This window comes from Microtus pennsylvanicus, chromosome 6 (genome assembly GCF_037038515.1).
Source record: "Microtus pennsylvanicus isolate mMicPen1 chromosome 6, mMicPen1.hap1, whole genome shotgun sequence".
Taxonomy (NCBI): domain Eukaryota; kingdom Metazoa; phylum Chordata; class Mammalia; order Rodentia; family Cricetidae; genus Microtus; species Microtus pennsylvanicus.
This window is the reverse complement of record NC_134584.1, coordinates 14,041,001-14,059,240: the sequence shown is the minus strand read 5'-3', so window position 1 is coordinate 14,059,240 and position 18,240 is coordinate 14,041,001. Positions and strand designations below refer to the sequence as shown.

The 18,240-nt window shown below is 46.3% G+C and overlaps 1 protein-coding gene across 1 annotated transcript in view; it reads left to right on the top strand.

The window, feature by feature from the left end:
* Ankh (ANKH inorganic pyrophosphate transport regulator) overlaps nucleotides 1-18,240 on the top strand; it is a 133,404-nt gene that overhangs the window by 73,684 nt on the left and 41,480 nt on the right. The window contains exons 2-3 of the mRNA XM_075975818.1: nucleotides 5,830-6,046; nucleotides 17,314-17,432. Coding sequence (XP_075831933.1) covers nucleotides 5,830-6,046; nucleotides 17,314-17,432 — 336 coding nt within the window. The remainder of the gene's footprint in view (nucleotides 1-5,829; nucleotides 6,047-17,313; nucleotides 17,433-18,240) is intronic.

Below are 18,240 nucleotides of genomic sequence, written 5' to 3'. Positions count from 1 at the left end.
TGTCTGTTCTGTCCTAGATTCCAGCGCTTCTCCAAGCTTGCAGGCACAGGTAAAAGACCAGGTAACTAAGTATTGAGCCCAGAGGTATTTGAAGACCTGACTTGTGGGTGTTGATGAAGGTGGCTCACAGTAACTGCTTGAGCTCCATGGGTCTGGGATGACAGCAGCCTTGGGGGAACGTGTGATGGATGACGTGTCCTAAAGAATCTCAGTCTGCAGCTTAGCAGGTTTGTCTGGCCTCCAGGTCCCAAGTTAAAAATACTGGGAGTTGCCTGTTGGTGTTGGTGCACGCCTTTAATCCCTGGGGAGACAGAGGCAGATGGATCTCTGTGAGTTTAAGGCCAGCCTCATCTACAGAGCAAGTTCCAAGGCTACACACAGAGAAACCCTGTCTCGGAAAACAAAGAGTGTTGGACGTTTAGGATTTCCTGTCCTGAACAGTTCTTCCTGGGGAGGTCAGGTTAAACCTATGAGTTTCATAGTCATTTCCCTAGAGGGCATAGTTTTTATTTTTTAACAAATGTCCTGTGCTTTGAACTTGTATCAAATCATAAGAGCAGATAGGACAGGACGTGCTTGCGACCCCTCGGTGTTTCTGGAAAGTTGTGAGTCGTGCCCTGCACTGCTGCTGGTCTTGGTGTGGATCTGAAGTGAGAGGAGATATCAGTGCTGTTCCCTGGACTTGGACCGGATCGTGAGCAAGGGGTAGTAGCATCATCTTTAGCATTGTCATGTGTTGGGGTACTAGGAGCTCTGGCTGTTCCTCCTCCCCAGCCACAGCAGCCTCTGCTGGACTTGGCATAAGATGCAGCTGGGTTTCAAGTAGCATTGCCCGGAGGCCTCTGACCTACTCAGTTAGCTTTGCAACACAGCCTAGTCACCTGCCAGCAGGACTGGGCCTGTGTGCCCTTGACAGGCTGGATTTATCCCCCAGAGACCTACATGGAGGATTCTCGGCTTTCTCATCCTTTAGCCTTCCCAGAGATCTCTCACAGGCCACCAGCTTTAAATGCTGTCTCATGCTGGTGACCACAAGGAGGCCCACAGGCAGGGCTCGCCTGCATGCCACACACCCGTGGTGGTGCCGCCCCTCTCCTTCTCCACTGTCCCTATCTTAGTAAACACCGCACCGCTCAACAGCTGCTCAAACCACGAACCTCGGCTGTCATCCGTCTGCCCCTTCACCTCACACCTGCCATGAAGACCATCTTCTGCTCTAGTTACCTTCTGGTTCTGTCTGTCTGCACTACCCTGTGTTTCCCTTCCCCTTCACCTCACACCTGCCATGAAGACCATCTTCTGCTCTAGTTACCTTCTGGTTCTGTCTGTCTGCACTACCCTGTGTTTGCATGCCACCACCTCTGGTCAGGATTTCCCCAGAGCTCTCGATCGCCTCCTGCTCGTGCCCTTTCTCAGCTGGCGACAGAACTACATTGTTTGCCCTACCTGCTATGATCCGCTGTTTCAAACTCTCCTCGTCTGCTCTTTACTCCTTAGACTCCACCTCCCACAGGGCTCGGACTTCTTGTGGCTCTTTATCCAGCTGGCTCCTCATCCCTCAAGGGTCAGCTCCAGGGCTATCTTACGGAGGGAGGTTCCTTTGTCTCTCTACACGAGCTCCTCCTAGGACGGCCAGCTTGTGGGCATATTGCTTTTCTTCAGTACACATCACAGTGGGTGTCATTCTCCAGTCTGACCATCCTCTGGTCCTACATGGGCTACCCCTGCCAGCCTGTGGTTCTGGGGACAAAGCAATGAAATGCAGTCTCGGCTCCCTGGAGCTTGTACTCAGAGGCGACAGAGATCTGAGATGACAAGTGAATATACACTATGCCAGGAAGCGAGTGCGCTGTGAACAAAAGCGGGGGATAGATGGTACAAACAACAGCTGGCGAAGGGCGTGTCAGAACCTAACAGATGGGAAGAAGTCATCACAAATAAATGGAAGACGGATAACCATCCCGCGTGCAGTTTTGAAGAAATGTAAGCTGTTTGGAGGTAGTTAGGTTTGATCCATCAATCAAAAGTGCATGGAAGATGAGGTAAAAAGTTACGTGTGTAAACAAAGCCATAAAGTGAAACAAAATAATCTTATTACAGGTGGGTAAATAGCAAAGGCTAAAAACGCTTGCCATGAATTCAGGGGAATGGTCAGTGGAGCTTCACCATAACAATATTCCGATATGAAGAAAATCATAAAATTAATAATTTGGTCAGCTTGCCAGAAATGGCTATTAATGACAATAAAAGAACTAAAACATTAACACAGCACATACAAAGTCTGAAGCGTTTCATACATTTCAATGCCAAAGTCAGGATAAGTTTTTTGTAAGTGAAGTGTGCATTTATCAACGTCACCGCAGACGTGTCTCGTATCCTCCTCTCAGTGCCCTTCCTAGTCTAGTAACTGGTGCTCTGAGCACAGCCCGTCCAAATCTCTTCCCGGGTCGTTTGACCCACTCAGCAGTTAGCTGAAGTCTGCCTGTGTGAATCCCATGCTCTTTCCTCAAATTGCGGCAATTGCTGGACTCCCGAAACTTCTCAACCTTGCCAACAGCTGTCATTAGCTATGCCCGTCTTCCCACCTCCCTCAGCTCTAGGTTCAGGACTCAAATCCGGAAATAGCAAGTACAGCCGGGACTGATGGATGGTTGTGGTTGTTTGTTTTTCTAACAAAACCCATCAGTTTGTCAAGAACACATGGAAACACATAGGTATGGTACTAAGTATATTTGAAACTTGTGCTAAATAATGCCATTTAAATTTCAACACACTCTTATGGACTACAAAGAAATAGTTCACTGGCTGGTGAGACGGCTCAGCAGGACAGGGTGCTTGTCACCAAGCCTGGCAACTCGAGTTCAGTCCCTGGAACCTACATGGTGAAAGAAGGGACCCCACTTCTACATGTTGCCCTCTGACCTCCACATACATGCTCTGGCACATTTACACAGGCACATGCATGTGGGTACACACACATACACACACTAAATAATAAATGTTAAAAATACATTTAAAATTCAAAATCATAGACTTTAGGGGAAGATGGGGGATTAATCTATGCCAGCTCTAAGAGACTGAGAAGGGGTTTTATGGTGTAATGTTGGCACTGCAGGTTGTACAGGTTCTGGGCAGCCAAGAAGGAATTCCATGGTGTAATGTTGGCACTGTGTATCCTATGGGTTCGGAGCAGCTGAGAAGAGATTCCATGGTGTAACGTTTGCCCTGTGGGTGCTACGGGGTCTGGGAGGCTGAGAAGTGAGCAATTAGAAACTGTTCTGAGTTGATTCTTAGTGGAGTAAGACCTGAGGAGAATAGATTCTTGTACATTGTAAATTAATGAGCAAGCAGGAGAGGGAGCGGGGATTGGTGTCTGCTGAAGTCTACTTCCAGGTCCCACAGGCAGCTGTAGCGAAGTGGCCCACATGGAAGCAGGGAGCTCGTCCTCCTGACTCAGGACCATCAGTTCTTGGCATCCTGCCACTTGGGGATCTGTGAGCTGTGATGGGCACCTCTGGCACCCATCACTGGTTCATAGTGGACTAGTCGGGCTTTTTGGGGGGCTTCCAGCTCATGATAAAACAACATAGAGACTTATATTAATTATGAAAGCTCAGCTTTCACTTAGGTTTGTTTCTAACTAGCTCTTATAACTTAAATTAACCCATTTCTATTCATTTTCTTTCTGCCTCGTGGCTTTATTACCTCATCTGTACTGCCCTTCCTGCCTGCTCTGAGTCTCCTGGCCTCTCCACCTTCTTCCCAGCATCCTCTCTGCCTGGAAATCCCGCCTAGCTATTAACCATTCAGCTTTTTATTAAACCAATCAGAGCGACACATCTTCATAGTGTACAAAAAGATTATTCCACAACAGGGCCCTCCTGTCAAACATAGGATTTATTACCTGGGGATTTCTTGGTTTTCAGTTTGCACTATGGTGTTAAGTTATTTGATCTGCTTTGATAGAAGGAAAATTTGCTTCTTAAAGAAAATGAACAAATAAAAACAAAGAGTTATCACTGCTCTACAAACACTAAGAAGGTTCTTGTGGATAATTTCAAGTTATTACAGGGGAAAAGAAAATAAATTAGAGATATATTTGAAAAAACTTGTCAAAAACTAGCATTGCGATTCCCAAGAATTCTTCAGCTGTCGTCCATTTTTGTTCTGGGCTTTTCTAAAATTGTTGCACACAGGGGTATTCCCCTACAAATGCTTCTTTCACTTCCCAGTAGTGCCTGCATAGCATGCTCAGCTTTGGATGTGTTCACTGACTCAGCAGCATCTCTAGGAAAGATAGAAACCAAGTGTCGGTGAGGAATTGAAGCCCCTGAGTTTTGTAAGGCCTGCACTGGACAGTGTGATATATTAAAGACGAGGCCTTCAGAATAATTTTCAGTAGAACATGAAATACACACACACACACACACGCTTGCGCGTGTACACATGCACTGACATAATAGCATGTTTATGGTCTGAATACATTTTATAAGCACTTGACATTCAATTATAACTGGAAGGGTTTCATCCCTACTTAATGGTACATTACCTAAATAACATACTCTACATCTGACAGCCTTGGAGCCAGTGGAACGTAGAATGAGTTTGCTTTGCTAAGATTTAGAGTGATGGTTCTTAAACATCGTACGCCTGAAGAGCCACTGCGGGTTTGTCTGTGGAGTCCAGCTTTTCTTCTCTCACAAACGCCTCAGCTCACTTAGCGTTCAGCACACCATCTTTAAAGAGGATTGCAAAGTGGCGCTTAGGCTGTGCCACAGATGTTTGTAGAGAAAATGATGAACTACTGTCTGCTCAGTAGGAATGGGGCAGACAGGGGAAGAGCATTTCCGCTTGGAGTTAGCGTACGAACACAGCTTTTATGAACGTGGTGTGCGTCTGGCAGAAGGGCGAGCAGCGAGTACCACAGGTGAAGGCTTTAGGGTGTCATTGTTTTAAAGGCTGCCTCTGTGGTGGTGGAAACGTGTCATTAGACTTTAGTAAATGCTGCTGCAATATAGGGCACAAAGAATGAGTCTCCTGTTGACTACAGATGAGATATGGCAATGTGTTGATATAGGTTCATCACTTATAGCCAGGCTCACGGGGGAGGTGCTGTGTTTTCGGGGAGGGGACAAGAGAGAATTGCCTTATCGTCACTCACTTTTTCCAAGAACTTAAAACGACTCTTTACAAGTCTGTTATAGACAGCGTATAACTGCTGTGTGAAGGGAGGGGATGGTCTAAAGGGAGAGGGCAGGTGGAAGGGAGCAGGAGGGTCATCGGGAGAAGGACAACGTACTGCATGCTTCTCTTACGTGGATCTAGATTAACAACATACACACGCGTGTGACATGAGAGCACAGTGGGGACTCCTTCAGGAGGAAAAGTGGGGGTCAGAGAAAAGGGGTCAGGTGAAGGTGGGGAGGGGGCAGAGAATATGAGCCAAGTAGCCCTCTCTGGACTAGAACTCAAGAACTTCAAGCTGGGATCACAGGCGTGAGTTACCGTAAGTTAGGAATTTTAAAACACCAGCTTTTAGGTAGTACTCTTAAAACTGCCTTTTGATCCTCAGAAATACTCAGGTTTGTTACTTTTTCCAGTGGACAGGTATCTCACCCCCAAAAGGTACTCAGACTGATGCTAATATGGGCAAAAAAGAAAAAGGAAAAGAAAAACCGGTATTTTCTACGAACTCAGGAGTAGACTCACCCTACACACTGCGTTGTCTAGCCCAGAAAGTGCATCTGCCAACTTCCATGTGGGAGGTGGGATTCTGCAGAGATGTGGCACTGTTTCTCATGCTGGCCTTGGCTCTTCTCTCCCTTGCAGGCCTTGAACCGGGGCATCGCTGCAGTCAAGGAAGATGCTGTGGAGATGCTGGCCAGCTATGGGCTGGCATATTCTCTGATGAAGTTCTTCACGGGGCCCATGAGTGACTTCAAAAATGTGGGCCTGGTATTTGTGAACAGCAAGAGAGATAGGACCAAAGCCGTCCTGTGTATGGTGGTGGCCGGTGCCATCGCTGCCATCTTCCACACCCTGATAGGTAAGGCTCCTGCCACCAGTGAGCTTTTCATTTTGGTCGTTTCTTTCTCCCCTCAATGCTTGAAATATAGCTGCAGGCTAAGGGGCTTCTTTAGCGATTATTGAACCTTTCTCATAAAAAATTTCAGAGGATAGAAGGATTGAAGTTTGTGCTCTCCTAAATCAGTAAAATTTTAAAAGTTTTTTTCCCCTAAATCTAGTTTTGTGCCTCTGATTTCCAAAGTCAGAGAGTGAGTGGTTTCATCCATAGGCGAAATCTAAATAGTATTAGTACCTAATGGTATTTAGCTTAGCCATAGTACCTAATAATAGCATTCCAGGAGGTGGACAAAATAGCAGACACACTCTCATTATTGCAACTCAAGAATAGAAGTATGGTGGCTGTTATTTTGAATTTGTGCTTATCGCCATTGAGAACCAATCAATGACAGGTTGTTTCATTGAGATTAATTTTCTCCAGGGCTCCTGGATGCTGCTTTACTCAAAAGCATGCCTGAATACCTTTGCAAGGCTGTCCTGCAACAAGAAAGCTAGACCCCAGCCACAGCATGCCTGAATACCCTTGCAGGACTGTCCCTGCAACAAGAAAGCTAGATCCCAGCCACAGCAGCTATGTACATGCTCCTGAAGACTCAGAAAAGCATGTAGTGTCAGGGCTAGGCTGCTCCTTCTGCCTTCTTGGTGGCACTAGAACCTATGGGGGTGTGGTTTCAGAGTATGTTGGCTTTAAAACAACTCTGTCTACCTGGTGTAAAACTGGCAGGGCACATCTGTTGAAAGCAGTTGCCTAAAGCACTTTGAATGGTACTTCATGAGCCCGCTGTGTACCTTAAGTGTGGCTGGTGGTATGAGAAGCATGAATGTAAGGAAGTAGAGGAGCCAAAGGATTAGCCCAAACCACTTACCGTCTATTCATTCATAGAAAGCCAGTGTTTACTCACAATTGTGAGTAATTATGCAATTGTGAGTCGGAGAGTAAATAGGAAAAGGGCCTCCGTGGTTTTCTTTTCTTCTATGGCATAGAGCAGCAGACAGGAGAGGAAGTCTGCTGGTGGGTGTATTCAGCGGAGCGCTGATAGCCATCACTTCATTTGCACTTAGGAGCTCAGGGAGTGGGCAGGCAGAGCTGGGTGCCTTTCTATCACTGATGCCCTAATGAGGGTTTGGACACAATTTCTGCGGCTACATTGCATTTGTCATTTCCAAAGTCAGTGTATGTATTGAGAAAATGTCATTTTAAAATAAGGGTCTTGCCTAAATAAGTAAATTAATTCATTTTTGCTATTTTATTTGGACCCTAAATACATCCAACGTCCCCTATTTTAGCCACAGTTATATGAGACTTTGGGATGATAGCTCATGACTGTCTGTCAACTACCAATAAAGAGAAAGACTGAACAGACTGTATTATTGACCGCCATGAGGAAAATATTAACTCTAAGCTTTACCATCTTATCGTACGGTATTGTCTTATGAATCCAAGGCACCTTAGACATGTCCTATAGCTCAGATTGACCCTGAACTTCTGACTTCCCTGTCTTACCCTTCAGAGCTCTGGTTACAGGCGTGCACCTCCACACTCAGGTCACGGAGCAATGGGGATGCACCACAGGGCTACATAACATAAACACAGCAGGCAAACATTTTCCCTGCTGAAATATAGCCCGAGCCAATTGTTTTTCCATTTTAAAAATGGAAAATTTAAAATGATAAGATCTTAGATTTAAATAAAACATTCTTTTATCTCACTTATGCTAAATAAATATTTTTGCTACTCTTGACTTTTTTTTTTACAGCTAATACTTCTATTCCTTTTACTTCTCTCTTAGAAGTACACAGCAGGCCGGGCGGTGGTGGCGCACGCCTTTAATCCCAGCACTCGGGAGGCAGAGGCAGGCGGATCTCTGTGAGTTCGAGACCAGCCTGGTCTACAGAGCGAGTTCCAGGGCAGGAACCAAAGCCACAGAGAAACCCTGTCTCGAAAAACCAAAAAAAAAAAAAAAAGTACACAGCAGTTGATTTTGAACCCCCACTGCTAGACTCTTTGTTCCCTGTGCGACATCTCTGGCAACCCATGGGTGAATCTCTCCCCTTTTTGCTCTTTTGTACCAGGCATCTTTGCACACATTCTTCTCTGCTTCTCCTCGCCGGCATTTGTAATATCTTTCCTGGTCTTCTGTATTCTGTACCACAGCTCTCCCTCCTCCCAGACCCCGCACCTACCTCCTTTCCTTCCTATTTTCTCACATCAGCAAACGTTTCCCCACAGTGTAGTTTCCTGCTCTAGGTACATTTTCACCTGTGTACACCGAAACCCATTTTCACCTCTTAGCGAGGGTGCAGACAGTCGGCTCCTAGCTAGGCTTGTAGCAAGGGACACTGACTCAGCTGTGAAAACCCACATACTCACCTCTGCTTGAGTTGAGAAGCCATGGTGTGAGCCCTGTGCCTTCCATCATCTACGTCAGGGGCTGAGACAGAGTGGGCAGCAATTCTTATCATGTACGCCCTGCCTGGTCAGCACATGCCAGCAGGAAAACCATAAGCAGAAACGCACGGAGCTTTGTAATGCCAGAATAGAAATATGCAACAGAGAAATCTGGGCATAAGCTGAGCTTCTTTGTATTCTTTTCTCAGACAAAACTAGACTGAGTTTCACCGCTTTGACGAACTCGACTCTTTTCCTCAAGTCCTTGTGTGTGTGTGTTGTATGTGTTGTGTTGTATGTGTGTACATGAGCATATACATGTAGGTGTATGTGCACATGTGTGCATGGAGCCAGAGGTCAACATGAATTGTCTTCTTTAGCCCCCACCCCTAACCCCAACACCATTTTGTCCTGTTTGTTTCAAGACAGGGTCTATTCCTGTACCTTGGCTCACCAATCTGTCTAGTCTGGCAGGCCAGCAAGCTCCACGAATGTTTTTGACTCCCCTTCCCAACACTGGTGCTGTCAATGTGCCCAGCCACATAGCTTTTTACATGTCACGGGCGATCCCAACATGGGCCCTCATGTTTGTGAAGCAGACACTGTGCCATCTCCCTGGCGCAGCTTTACATGGTGTTTATAAGGACACCCAAGAGCACAGAGCAAGAGGGCGCCTTTTTTTTGAAGGTTGGGCCTGGAGGTTCACACAGACTGGCTCTGAAGGGGCTATTATATTAGAATAGGACCTCTTCAAAGTTTTTCTTAGTCATCTATCTAATTCAGTCAAGAATTTGACCGTCTTCTCTATCAGTTTGCCAATGCTGCAGTTTAAAACTAAAGTGGGGGAGCATTTGCTGAGCGTGGGTGTGGCCCCGAGTTCAGTGCCTCGTACTACCAAAGGGGTGTGTGTGGGCGTGTATCTGTGTGTGTGTGCACATGCATGTGCGTGTTTGTGTGCATGCATGCATGTGTGTCTGTGTGTGTCTGTTTGTCTGTCTGTATCTAAGTCTCCAGTGCTCACTTCTCTCATCTATTAATATAATCTACTATTTCTATCTAGCATTTGATTTACAGTTAAGCACTGCCATATATTTTCGGTGGTTTCTTTCAGTTCGTGGCCAATTTTATGGTCCCTTTTCACTTCGCTCTTTGCTTCCCCTGTCGGTTTCACTCTTTGAGATATTAGTTACTGTCCCCAGTGCGAGGCCTTCTTCACATTTGGTAAACGTTCTCATGCACAGAGTTCATCTACGTTTCTGTGAAATGATGTTAAGAAGGATGTGGACCGCTTCACCTGTGCAAACATACCATCTGTGTAATTGGTATCTGTCTTCCTCTTTAGTCCATAATTTACCCCCCTGGGGACTGAAGAAGAATGGGAGTTAGAATTAACATTGTTTCCCTCCCTTCAGATGGCTCAGCCTCCACCTCTCAGTGTTCAACAGAATGTGTACTGAACCTTAAGGAACTAGAAGTGAAATATGTGCAAAATACAATGACCAGCTACACACCTCTCCCCAAGTACACGTAGCCAGTGGTAAAGTGTGTGTGTTCTTCAGTGTCCATTTCTAGAGCTCTAGCATGAGCTGATTTCTGCCAGTGAGAGCTTTGAGAGACAGCGGAGTAAACCAAAGGCAAAGAAGAGGACCTTTCGCACCCCAGACTTGAGAGGGCTTAGGGCCTGGTAGTAATAAAACAAAGGACAAGCCCTTGGAAATGAAGAGAAGGTGGACGTAGCCATGTGTTTATAACACAGAGGAAAGGGGACAAAGAAAATGAGTCTGGACTTGAATTGAACAGGTATGGGATGACTGCCATGTGTTGGAGCCAGAGTCAGGTAGCCAGCCAGAGCTTAGAGCCTGAGCCCAGGAAGAGATCTGCTGGACACAGGGAAACCAAAGAGCATCAGGGAGGGAAAGGGTGAGGCAGTGAGGAAGAGCAGCATAGAGCTAGGAAGCCAGGAAGGGAAGTGTGATGGGTGCCTAATATAGATGCCTTTTATATGCCTTTGCCACCCATGGGCACGCTTGTGATGCCTCAGGGGTATCCACATGGAATAAGGCAGATTTACGCTGTGTTCACATATGTTAAATTAACCAGTAGAGATCGCTATGCTCTTACTGTGTATCTTTAAACCCCGTGGCCTCTAAAAATCTTATTACACATTTAGAAAAATGAGCTGTTTTCTAGCTGTGCTTTATGTCCACGGCGTAAATGGATGCCTCGTTTAGCTAGGTCTCTTAAGATTATTTTGTAAATACTGTGTGTCATTCCGTGATGTTTCCAAAGACTGCAGAAACACTAACAATGAGCATGAATTTTAAGAAAGTAACTAACGTGCCCAGTCTTTTTAGTATTGATGCTAATGGTTACTGACCTCCTGGGGGGGGTCATCTCAACTCAGAGAGGCTTCAAGTTGAACCGTGTCCATATCTGAAAAATTGACTACAGACTTGACACCTTAGGTTCATCAAGCTGGTGTCATTTCTGGGCACCACTTAGTGCCTACAAGACTGATGATGTCATCTTTGTGCACCAGTTAGTGCCTATAAGAGTGCTGATGTCATCTCTGTGCGCCAGCTAGTGCCCACAAGACTGCTGATGTCATCTCTGTACACTAGCTAGGGCCTACAAGACTGCTGATTTCATCTCTGTGTGCCAGTTAGTGGCTACAAGAGTGCTGACATCATTTCTGTGCACCAGTTAGTGGCTACAAGAGTGCTGACATCATCTCTGTGCGCCAGCTAGTGCCCACAAGACTTTTAACATCATCTCTATGCGCTAGCTAGGGCCTACAAGACTGCTGAGCTCATCTCTGTGCGCCAGTTGCTACAAGACTGCTGATGTCATCTCTGTGCGCCAGTTAGTGGCTACAAGACTGCTCACTGGATGCTCTTTGTTGTATCATCTGTTGTTATTGCTCTTGTCCCAGGAAAGGAAAGAACCTGCTGTGGGTCCTTTTCGTTGCCTGGGCAGTAGCTAATGTCGTCTTCCTTCATGCTTGTTTTCCGACTTTCCTTTCACTTTTCACCACTGGAGAGTGAGGCGGGCATTCTCTCGTCCCTGACAGTTCTGCACATGGGTGTTGGTTTCCAGACATAGCTGATAGCTGGAGCAGATTCCACATAGGCTTTTCCTCTAAGAAAGCTTGGTGGGATTCATGAGGGAAAGACGGTCCTAGCTCTTACTTAGCAACACCCCACTGACCACATGCCATGGAGCAGATGCGTAGACAGCTGGAGCTGTGCTGGATTTGGAAGCCTTTAAATCTTGAAGTCTCTGTAGCTGTAAAGTCCCTGTCAGCCCCCTGCACACCCACAGCCTGTCTCTAGCTAGCTGAACCACACGAGCTTTGAACGTATGTGTTGGGTGGCTGCCACTCAGCGTCCCCTTGGAGTTTAGTCATAGCCGGAACTTCTTCCTGGAGTCACAGACTGCAGCGACAGGGTTTGCCACCACCACATTTGAATTAAGCCTGGCAGTTATGAGGCAGGCAATATCCCATCGCTTGCTCTTAGCAAACCTGTAGTGAGGACAGGTCACTGACCTGATATTGTAGGTAGTTTTGGTTGAGCCCAGATTACTGTCGTTCATTGTGAGTCTTTCTGGCTTCCTTGTTCATGCAGATGGATAAGCTGTTGAGTGCCTTTAGCTTTCTTTACATTTGTTCCCAGTGGGGAGCAGCTTCACCCTCTGAAGGAACCTAGGGAGCCAGCAGGGGAACTGAACACACACAGGCTCTTATTGTGGGTAACTAAAATAATTTCTAGTAATTTGTAGAATGTTCCTTCTATCTGGCTTAGCTTTTCAGATTTCCCACTTACTCATGAATCACAGACCAGCCCTAGGAAAGGTGGGTGGGTGCCAATCAGAGTATTAGGAATAAGCCATTTCGTTTATTATCTGACAACTCACCATGGGGTCAGGGGATGTTGCTCAGAAAGTGGAATATTTGCCAAGCTCCATATGTGAGCCCCAGTGTGGAGCTGCACACCTGTAATCCTAGCACCTGGGAAGTAGAAGCAGGGGACCAGAAGATCCGTTACATCCTCATCACAGCATGAGTTTGAGCCCCGCCTGGACTTCATCAGACTTTGACTCGAAATAACAAACAATAAAGAAAAAACAAAAGCCATCCAGGACTTGGTAGCTTAAAAGGCAAATGCTCACTTTTGTTCTACCAATCATGGCTGTCCGGGGGATTCTTCTGGACTTTACTGGACTCGCACCCCTGTGGGCAGTTAAAGATCAGGGTGTGACTTAACCAATATTGAGGGTGCTCTCTGGGGATGGCCCTGTGACCTCTGCTGAGCTCCTTTCCTTCCTAGTCCAGTAGCATTGTCTGGGCTTCTTTGGATGGACGTGGCTGGGCTCCAGCTGTCAGGGTGAAGGCAAGAACATTCTGAAGTCAGAAATCAGAGACACTATAACACTACTGGCTGACCAGAGCACATTGCTGGTCAGCCTCGGGTCAAGGAGTGGGCACATAAACTATACAGCATGTGGCAAAAGGAGCCAAAAAGTCATAAAGAACGTTGCTATAAAGGGGCGGGAAGATCTGAGAACACTTTTACAATCCCTTCTTTTGGGCATGATGGATTTATCAATGTTTTCAATCCATAGTTATCAAAACCCAGGTTACATCCTGGTTTTTCACTCAAGAATAGACATACCCTCCAGTGAGAAGCCAATACCCATAGTAATTTACACTGATCCCTACTTTGCCAAGTGCTATACCAGCGAGGCTTTGACTCCCATACTACAATCTTATATTCAATTGCTTACCATTATACTTGGTCCCAGGGTATTGCTCCAAGGACTTGGCCTTATGTGCATCTCCCATCCCTGTGCTTTCTGGGCAAACGCTGCCCGGGACAGAATGTAGTTGAGTTTGTTATATATCAGTGTCCCAGTCATGTGCAGAAAGCTGCCTCCTTCCCGGCTGGGTGATTGGCACAGCGCCTCATCTGAATAAGTCATTCAACGCATATTTGTTGAGGCGATTTAAATGTGGTTTATCAGCCATGTAAACACAAACTCTTTGGAAGCAACACATTCATTAGAGACCCAAGATGAACGTGTAGGCTCCTACAAAAACCCTCCTAAGTAGGACTCAATGGGTCAGTAAATGGTCCTGGAGAGACTTTTACCCATTGATACCTTAGAAATTTGAATTAGAACAGGCGTTCTGCCTGTTGTGAATTTTACATCTTGGAATTGAATATATTATAATGTTGCTGAAATTGATGGGGTCTCAGTTCCCAGAAGATATTCTTTATTAGACTATTTTTCATTAATATGAATATTTCACAGTTTGCTATAAGAGCTGGTAACTACTAGTCCTGCAAGTTTGAGAACCACTGATTGCAAAGGGGATGTTCTCAGTTGGCTGAGATCATTTAAAGGGCCTTCCTCTCTTTGTTTGATCTAGTTCTGAGCCTCCCACCAGTCCATAGGTCAAGTCAGTGTCGTCCTCCTGCTGTTTGCAGTCATAAAGCCTGTGTCATCTGCTCAGAGGCTCTGTTTAATTTGTTTTATAGCTCTCTCCTCTTCAGGAGGAAGACTAGTTTGCAAAGCAGTCTTGGTAAGGCAGTTGTTAGGAGCTGAAGCCTAGTAAATAGTCATTAGGGACTATGCAAAGCATTTTACACAAATCACCCCAGCCACCAGCTCTGACTGAGCTGGAACTAGCTCAAAGGCTGGCCCAGGAGGGTGGAGATGGGGACAGAAGAGATGAGGTGGAAACAGGTCCTGGGATTTTATACACACAGTATCCAGGTGGGAAAAGCTACGAGTTACAATCAGATTCTTCTCCCACAGAAAGAGTAAGTAAAAAATCTGAGAAAAAAAATACTGTCTCTGGCCTCCAGGTTTCCCCTTTAGTAGCTGAAAGAGGAAGAGGAAGGGTCTAAAGCAGAAAGAAGCAAAATAGCCCTTGTGCCCATGAGTCCCAGATGCTCTGAAGCTAGGCCCATGGAGCCAGGCAGGCCCTGGGAGCTGGAAGAACAAGAGTGGTAACTTACATTCCCGAGACAGTGCCGAGAGAAAGGTTCAAGAACCCCACTGTCCTTAAGCAGCCATTAACCCAGATATCTTACACAAAGTCCCCATCTAGATACTACAGTTAAAATACATTACTGCCAGAGTCAGGGTGCTGGCTTACATCGTTTTCCCTATTCGCAGGTAACAGGTACAGATCACACGTCTTTCTGTCAGCCACACACATTCGCTGCCCATCTTTCCTTGCTGCCACACCTTCCTCGGAACCCAGCTGTAGTCATTAGTTGGGCTGCTGTGTCAAAACACTACAGACCGTGTAGCTTCAGCGACAGAAGTGTACAGTCTTACAGCTCTGCAGACAGCACGTCTGAGGTCAAAGTGTAGACAGGGCGGATTCCTTCTGAGCACTTTGAGGGACAGCTGCCCTCTGCTTGTCCTTTGGTTTTGAGACTTTCCTGGCAGCCTTTGGCATGAGACTGCATTGCCCAGTCTCTAGCCTCACAAGGATTTTTTTTCCTGTGCATAGCTGTCTTTGTATCCAATCTCTCCCTTTTCACAAGGTCACTCGTCATGTTGGGTTGAACACCCACTCCAGTATGACCTCATCTTATTATATCTGCCATAGTCCTGTAGCTACATTAAGGTCACATTCTGAGGTCCGGAGGTTGGGACTTTGATGTTTGAACTTCAGGGAGACATGGTTTGCCCATGTCACTATCGTTCTGGCCCCTCAGCCCTTCCCATGGTCTCCAGCGCCGGCCTTGTAGTCAACTCTTGTCCTCTGGCTTGCTCCATGGACTGTAACCTTTATCAGGGGATTTTCGCTCGCCAGCTATTCATAGCAGGCCCCATGCTCTAGCCTGTGGCATCGCTGACCTTTCCGTTCCAGTGGTTTCTGCCAGAATAGGGACGCTTGTATGGGTAGGTCAAGACTGTCTCCTCGCAAGACCCTGCACAAGTGAGCATTTTCCAATGACATAAAAGCACACACAGAGATAAATAGCAGCAATGATAAAGAGAAAATGTTCACGGCTCTGCCCCCAGAGTAGATTGTGTGTGGGATGCAGGATTCTTACTTCCTGGCTTTGTGTTTCCATCAGCTGACCGCCAGGCTGGTTGTACCGCACTGCAGACCAGACTAAAGCTCTCACGCTGCCTCCCAGGATCAACTCGGGCCTCCTGTCTGCGCCTCATCTCTGTCAGCTTCTGATCCAGATGGCAGATCCGAGCACAGCTGTCCCCTCCGCGCCCCTTGCTGTGACAGTCTCATGTTCCCCGAGCTCCTCTTTTGCTTCAGGGTGTCTTCTCCCTGGGCTTCTCTTCTGGCTCCTCAGTGGCCTTGATAGACTCACCGCTCTCCTCACCCAACACCCTTGCTCACCTTTGCCGCTGTCACCTCAACCCTGACTTGTTTTTTTTTTTTTTTTGGTTTTTCAAGACAGGGTTTCTCTGTGGTTTTGGAGCCTGTCCTGGAACTAGCTCAGTAGACCAGGCTGGTCTCGAACTCACAGAGATCCACCTGCCTCTGCCTCCCGAGTGCTGGGATTAAAGGCGTGTGCCACCAATGCCCGGCTTCAACCCTGACTTGTTCTCTGGACATCAGAACCATCTTTGCTCCTTCAGCTGAGTGCCCACTGTGACCTCTGCAATTCCCAGTGATACATTTCAGGTTCCTAAAAGTCATTTTTTTTAAGGTCACATTACTACAAAATCTCCCGTGACTCAAGACCAACCCTGACAAAGGAGCATTATCTCCATTGACTGGTTTGTGTGGTGAAAGTCACCCCCCAAACTCCAACATGGGGGTCTTATTTTTCCCCTGGCTCCGTTGTGAATTCAGAGTTGTGTCTAGGTGTCACGTGCATGCACGGCCATAGTTGTGAGAGCGGGATGTGTGTGGTAGAGCCCCTATAAAGCTTTGAAGAACATCGGCAAAAAGCCTTGAAGAACATGGGCACATTTTTGTCTTAACCGCATCTGTGAACTCAAGCCTGCAGTCTTTGCTGATGGCATCTGTCGGGATCCTCCATGCCTCCATCTTTACCTCTTATCTGTTGGGCTTGAATATGCCCTGTCTATATGTTGGGGTCCCTCTGTGCTTCACTTCCACACCATGACAGTCTGGATGCAGGAGTCCCCAAATACCCTCTGGACATCTCTATTACACAGACAATTTCCAGTACCGGACACCCTCCTCCCAAAGCAGTGGCATTGCGCACTGCCAGATGTCAAAACTTGTGCTGAAAACAAATGCTAAGTTCCAGAAATTTTCTCTTTGTAAATACCTAATAAATTTAAATATTTAGCTTTGGCTATTTTCACCGAGCAGTTAAATGATACCACAGATGCACAATAGGAAATCGGGTAAATCAACTCACTGAGAGTCGTTCAGTGAGTGGGAAGACACCATTCAGAGTTGCTGTGGTTTAGAAGGGAGTGGGCAGTCTGACTTCCTTAGGTATGCGTGTTGAAACTCACATGCTTACCAACATACCAGTATGCCTTTAATCCCAGCACTCGGGAGGCAGAGGCAGGCGGATCTCTGTGAGTTCGAGACCAGCCTGGTCTACAGAGCTAGTTCCAAGACAGGCTCCAAAGCCACAGAGAAACCCTGTCTTGAAAAACCAAAAAAAAAAAAAAAAAAAAAAAAAGGACTGGGTAGCCGGCAGCTCTGCCCACCCACCGGCAGAAGAACGAGATTCTGTGTGGGTCTGTGATGGTGTTTTTTTGACTTCTTTACAACAAGCAGATGTGACATTTAAAATTGTGTAAAGTGTTTTCAGCAAAAATCATGTAAACTAGCTTTTTCTAAACACCATGTCTGTTTCGGTCCCTTGTAGCCTACAGTGACTTAGGGTACTACATCATCAACAAGCTACATCATGTGGACGAGTCCGTGGGGAGCAAAACACGAAGAGCCTTCCTGTATCTTGCTGCCTTCCCTTTTATGGACGCTATGGTAAGCAGAGAAACCGTGCGCTTTCCTTTTTCTTAACGGCTGAACATGTTCATCATAGAATTCCCTGTTTCAGGCATTTTTTATGTGTCTGGTTCAGTGGCAGAGAGCATTCATGTTTCTGTGCAAGCGAGCGTCTTTATGTCGCATATTATAGCTGTTCCCATTAAACAGGAATTCCACCTCGCCACACCCTCTCCCAGAAACCATGCGCTACCTCCCATGTCTATGAATGGGACTATATTAAGACCCCACTCACGGGGACCCAAACTGTGTTCATTCTCTCAGGAGTGGCTGATTTCATTATAGATAGCATCAGTGTTCTCTCTGTGCTACAGAAATTGTCAGGATTTCATCCCTTTATGAAGCAGAATGATATTTCCTTGTCTAGATAAAATTTATTTTGCCTATGTGTTCATTTATATCCTTCTTCATGTTGGCTACTGTGAGTAAAACCATGTATGTGAGTGTACAAATATCCTTTGAGTCCCTGCTTTCAGGTCTTTGGGGTCCACGTCCAGAAGTGGGATTGTTAGATTGTCTGGTAGTTACATATTTTTTGAATTTTTGAGGTGCCATCAAGCTCATTCCCACGGCAGCTGACCATTGTCATAGACTGTAGTTGGGTTCCAACGGACCCTTGAGCTTTAACTGGTGTCTCATCAATTTATCACATATATATATATATATGCCACAAAGCCTAGCAGGCGGCAAGAAAGCACAATTGGAAGTTTTGATTCAATTGTTTATTCTGGTTGGTTCAGTAGCAGGAGATGAGGCTAGCTTTCTCATACACTGGCTGCCCGTGTGA